Here is a 5,821-nt window from a genome sequence, read left to right on the forward strand (position 1 = left end):
ATAATAATAATAATAATAATAATAATAATAATAATAGCAGCAACAACAACAACAACAATAATAAATTTGATTTATATCGTGCTCTCCCCTGTATGTGGAACCTGTAATTCTAAAAGTTAATTTACCTTATATGTCTCTATATTCTGAGTGTTGTAAAAAGGACTGGGCACTTAGAAAATTATCGATTAGGAGTTATGCCCGTGATTTCCAAAGGATAAAAAGGTATCAGCAGCTACTCCTTTGGACAACAGCACACACTGTTCTTCCCTCCCTCCTTTTATCCTCATAACAATCCTGTGAGGTCGGTTAGGATGAGAAAGGGTGGTTGGCCCAAGGTCAACCAGTGAGCAGCATGGCGGGGCAGGGATTTGAACGGAGTCTCCCAAGTCCAGCCTGATATGCTAAGTACAGTACCACATGGTGTGGACAGCCAATAGCAACAAAGCCTAAACCTTACATTATGGATATTCTTGGATTATTTTGCCTGCTGCCCTCACCGGTATTTCTATCTGTGATTGCTAAGGCTCTCAGGTGGCACTATTTCTGACCCTGCGAAAAATAAGTTATCTGTAAAGTTTCAGCAAAAGTGGGCTACATGGTCACTACGCTTTATTACCACAAAATTCTAGCTACCAGATAGGGTTGCCAAATCAACTCATCCCTCGGAGCGGGGGAGCCTTGCTGGCGTCCGGGAGGTCTCCGTGAAGTGCGCGTGTGCGCGCAAAATGCATGCACGCCGGCAGCACATCACCAGAAGTGACGTGCGACGTTGCTGACGTTGGGGGCGTGGCCGAGCTTGTCGGGGGGGGAAACCCATTGGTTTTCCCCCGCCGCGACGAGCTCAGCCACGCTTCCAACGTCAGCAACGTGGCTGCGTCACCTCTGGTGACGCAACTTCGGGGGCAGGGTTGCCCCCAGGCCCCAATTTCGCCGGGGCAGAAATCGGGGTTCCGAAGCAGGGGATTCCCCGCCCCCCGGGCCCATTTGGCAACCCTACTACCAGAAGGAGACAGAGAAGGCCAGAGTAAACCAGTCCAGGGAAGGAAGAATACAAGGGGGCCATATCCCCTTCCCCTTCCGAATTCTGAGGCCAAAGTGAGGCCCTCCTCTTCACCCCCCCCATTTCATCTGGGGAAACAGTCAAGGGGTTTGGGAACAAGAGGAATCTCACACTAGGCATCTTAAGTGTCCCCCTTCCCACAACCTGGAGTAGAAGGCAAAGTGAGAATTCTCTTACCTTCCCTTTTGGTTGCTCCATGAAATGGTAGCACTATTGGGGGCCCCTCACAAATATCTGATCCTATCTGGCCCGAGACACCCCGCTTTTTGACCAAGTGATGCACACTGCACAGCTTGGTTTGTTCTTCGTGCTTTCATCGTAAGCTCTTTCCGCCCCGAAACTGTCTTTTGCTAAATGTTTGTGCCCCGTGTCATCGAGTACACAACAACTCTAAACCTCAGAGCTGATTTGTGTTGTGTTTTTTTTTAAAAAAATCCTACCTCTTTAATGTCAGCCTGAATGAGATTTCGCTGAAAGAAATGAATATTCAAATAGGATTTGCTCGAATCACTAAGTGACTTGGCTCTCAATAGAACTGTGCTTTTGATACTCTGTTTTTCTTTTAACGTGAACTTCTAAAATAAGCTTCCCCGATGCTCGGTGGAATGTTAAAATACATGTAAAGCTGAGTTGTTGATGTGGTTTGCCTACCCCACCCCTCAGAAATCCTTAGCATTATGAAGGATTTCGCAGTACGTAGACTGGGCTTTCTCAGGCTGAAAGTCAAATCTACCGTACAGCCAGAAACAAACAAACAAAAATCCACCCCCCAACAACATTTATCTGCCTTTGTTACTGCTAAGAACAGAAACCGTAATTCAGATCCTTCTGTGGCTTTGTTTTACACAGTGCTGAGAATGCATATACACAAAACTTGAAAGCACACCGAGAAAATAAAGATATAGCCGCAGTTAATTGAAAACCAGCATGTGTTGCATGTTCCATCTGTTTCAGCTTTAGGGCTGGAATCCAGACTTGTCCGGTTTCTGAGTCCCAAACTCTTAGCAGCAGCCCCCTGTACAGCCCGTAAAGCCGGACCCCAAACAGATCCAAGGGTAAAAGACCGAGATCCCCTGGATGCCTCTGCGTGGGCCTAATTTAGGGGTCCCCAACCCTTTTCAGCCTGTGGGCACCTTTGGAATTCTGAAACGGCAAGGTGGGCCCAGCCACAAAATGGCTGCCACAGAGGGTAGAGCCAGCCACAGAATGGCTACTGCCGCAGCTTACCTTCAGCCATACTGTTAAAATCCTTATGTGGTGGCAGCTGCCGCCAAAGCCAGTTAGGTGTAGTGGTCAGGAGCGGGGACTCTAATCTGGGAGAACTGGGTTTGATTCCCCACTCCTCCACATGTGCCTGCTAGTGTGGCCTTGGGTCAGTTACAAGTTCTTTCAGAGCTGTTCTCTCCAGGCCAGTCCTCGAAAGACCTCTCTCAGCCCCACCTACCTCACAGGGTGCCTGTAGTGGGGAGGGGAAGGGAAAGGAGATCGTAAACTGCTCTGAGACTCCTTCGGGTAGTGAAGGGTGAGGTATACATCTAATCTCTTCTTCTTCAAAGCAACATTTTTGAAATAGCTGCAGGTCAGCTCTGCACGGGCAAATCAGAAGCCTTGATGAGCAAAAACCCCACTTGGCCCCTCTCACGTTCTGAAGACAGGAAAGATGTCAATGGGCACCATGGTTGGGGACCCATGGCCCAATGGAACACTTACAGATCCAGCCTAGATCTCACTGGGTGCGTTCAGCCGGGGCATTTCAGCCGGCATAAACTGCTCCGGTTGGAACCGGAGCAGTTTGATCCAGAAGAAACGTGATCACACTTACCTCCTGACTGCGCAGCACATCGCGATATGCCCGTCCACACTTCAGGCGCTCAGCAGAGCGCATCGGTGGTTTTTAAAATTTTTTACACAGTTTGCACATGCGCATAGGCAGGCTTCCTTATAATGAAGATCTTTGCGCAGGCGCAGAACAACCCAACCCGGAAAGCATGCCTTGAAACGAAGATGTCCCTTTAAATTTTTACTCTGAAACTGGCCTCCGTGAGGTCCCGGACTCATCTAAAGCCTTACACTAGGCCCTTCTTTTTGTTTGTTTTACAAACGCCGGGGCGAAGCATCACCCAAGCGCACATCGAGGAGACTTAAAAAAAAATGACAGCCGAAAAGCAGAAGCCTCGGGCTTCCGAACAGAAGTGGATAGACACCAGTGGAGAGCGATCAGACGGGGATAATGTGGTTGGAACTGGTGCACTCAGGATACCACCACTTGGGGAGCTAGTAGCAGAATACAATGGTTTAAAGCTGTTTGCAACGGTTAGGGACGAAAGGCAGATGTTCGCCGTGTGATCTCCTGTAAGTACAATGATTCCAACCGGCATCTATACCGGCACAAATGCCCTGTCTGAACGCACCCACTGGGTACTGATGGATCCGCCACAACCTGGAGGTGACTGGGGCTAGGGGTCAGTGGGGAAGCTGTACCTGTGTTTCTGGGGCCAAAGAGCAGGCAGGATCGCAACCTCCTGGCTGGGGCACTCTCTGGGTTATGTGGACCTGCGTAAGGTAGAGCCAGCGTATGATTGTAGAATGCAGTTATAATGAGCCACTCTGTGAGCTGTGTTGTTCGTAAATGGGTGTATGTGCACACTTGTTCGGGTTTAGTGTTTATGAACACAGGCAGCTGCGTTTCATAGCGCCAGACTATTGGTTTATCACAGTCAGCTGCTTTTTAGGGTCTCAGGGGGGAGATCTTTCACATCGCCTACTACCTGATCCTAGTGGGGACTGAACCTGGGACCTTCCCATTACTCTTGTGCTTAGGGCCGTGGCATCTCTGTCAAGGGAGGCTGCTGTTTCTAACGGATTCTGTTGGTGACAGGCACATCTACGACTGAGGCCGAGGGGTACAGTTGAGGCACGTCCAATACCTGTGGATTCGGTGAGAGGATCGGTCACCCTCCATTGAATTATGCCTGCTTTTTTGTGGGCATTCGAGAGGGGGAAGGATCCATGGAAGAACTGCAAAAACGAAGCAGAACCTAAAGGAAACTTCTTGTGAGATACTGGATGATTACACACTTAACTGTCCACTAGTTACTGGGTTCAATTTAAGGTATTGGCTCTCACATACAAAGCCCTTCATGGCCTTGGACATTCACTTTCATGAGACTGCCTCTCCCTCTGTGCTTTGACATGGCAGCTTCGTTCATCTGAGCAGGGCCGCCTGCAGGTGCCGGCCTGCAAATGGGCAAAATCAACGACTGCCCGTACACGGGCCTTCTCTGCTGTGGCCCCCACTTTGTGGAGTGGCCTGCCTCTGGGGGCCAGCAAGGCTCCCACTCAACGCTCCAAGCTGTGGAGTCTCATGAGCAAAAATTCTACTTTGTGAGCTACGGGCATTAAAGTTGTGAGCGAGCGATTGGGCTGCTGCATAAATCAGTTTGCCCTGGAGCCCTCCTTCCTGAGCTAGGACTAAAATCACTCAGCTTAGAGGGAACACTGCTCCCACTGGCTTTCCAAAAAAACTATGCAAAACTGCATTATCCAAGAGAACTTTTCTGCACAGGCAACAGACTTGCACGGTACTAAATGATTCACAAAGCGACTTAGAAAAATTATTAGGGACTGCGGTCTATACTACTGTGTACCGCTTCTCAAAACTAGGAACCTACTATGGAATTTGGCACCATTTAAAGTATTTTGTCAAGACTGATGCTTTGCTCCAGTTCTGTTTTTAGACTTCTGGCTGGTGCTACAACCCTAATCCTATTTCATGGTTCGTTCAATGTCCTGTCCTGTTGACTGTATTGACTCACTCGGGGTGATTGCGCACTAGGCCTTAAATCCTGGTTCAGCCCTATCTCCAAACTTACATTCTAAACTACATGTGAGTTCACCGCTGTGATTATCTCAGGGTATTTTTGGTTTCCACATTACATTGAGGTCACTCCAGTTTCACCCCACACTTGTAACGGGATAGAAGAAGAAGATTGGATTTATACCCCACCCTTCACTATCCAAGGGAGTCTCAGAACGGCTTACAAACTCCTTTCCCTTCCCCTCCCCACAACAGACACCCTGTGAGGTGGGTGGGGCTGAGAGAACTCTGACACAAACTGCTCTTTTTCAAGGACAGCTGTGCCAGAGCTTGTGACTGACCCAAGGTCATCCAGCAGGTGCAAGTGGAGGAGTGGGGAATCGAACTCGGTTCTCCCAGATTAGAGTCTGCACACTTAACCACTACACCTAACTGGCTCTCCAAATAAACAGATGCTGTTATAACCAGGGATAAACGCAAGGTTATTATGTCGCAAGTTGAACTCTGACAAAATCAGGGATGAGATCCAAGTGCGGAACGGACCTCTGTGTAATTCACCTTGAGTCCCAGTGAGAAAGGCGGACTATAAATAAAGTATATAAATAGACATTCACGTTACAATACACGCCTATCAATATATACCCTGTCCCCCCTCTCCAAGAACTGCTCCCCTCCGGCCAGTCGCCTTTACCTAGCAAAATAATGATGCAGAGAAGAATGGCGATCAGGGCGCCTGTGCTGAGGCCGGTGGGGTGGATCAGCGCCTCAGCATTACAAGAGAGCATCTTGCCTCGGTGGTCGCAGGCACACACTCGAATGGTCACTGTCTCCGTACTGCTCTGAATCGGGAAGTCGTTGTCTGATATCACCACAGGCAGGAGGTACATGCTCATTTCGTGTCTGCTGTACCTGATCTTCCTGGTGAAGATTCCTGCTGGTTTATC

At 48.9% G+C, this 5,821-nt stretch overlaps 1 protein-coding gene across 1 annotated transcript in view; it reads right to left on the reverse strand.

The window, feature by feature from the left end:
- The window catches only part of LOC107107583 (cadherin-6), a 65,148-nt gene that overhangs the window by 1,136 nt on the left and 58,191 nt on the right, over positions 1–5,821 (reverse strand). The window contains exon 9 of the mRNA XM_015407890.1: positions 5,569–5,811. Coding sequence (XP_015263376.1) covers positions 5,569–5,811 — 243 coding nt within the window. The remainder of the gene's footprint in view (positions 1–5,568; positions 5,812–5,821) is intronic.

This window comes from Gekko japonicus, unplaced genomic scaffold, assembly GCF_001447785.1.
Source record: "Gekko japonicus isolate JY-2015 unplaced genomic scaffold, Gekko_japonicus_V1.1 scaffold4486, whole genome shotgun sequence".
NCBI lineage: Eukaryota > Metazoa > Chordata > Lepidosauria > Squamata > Gekkonidae > Gekko > Gekko japonicus.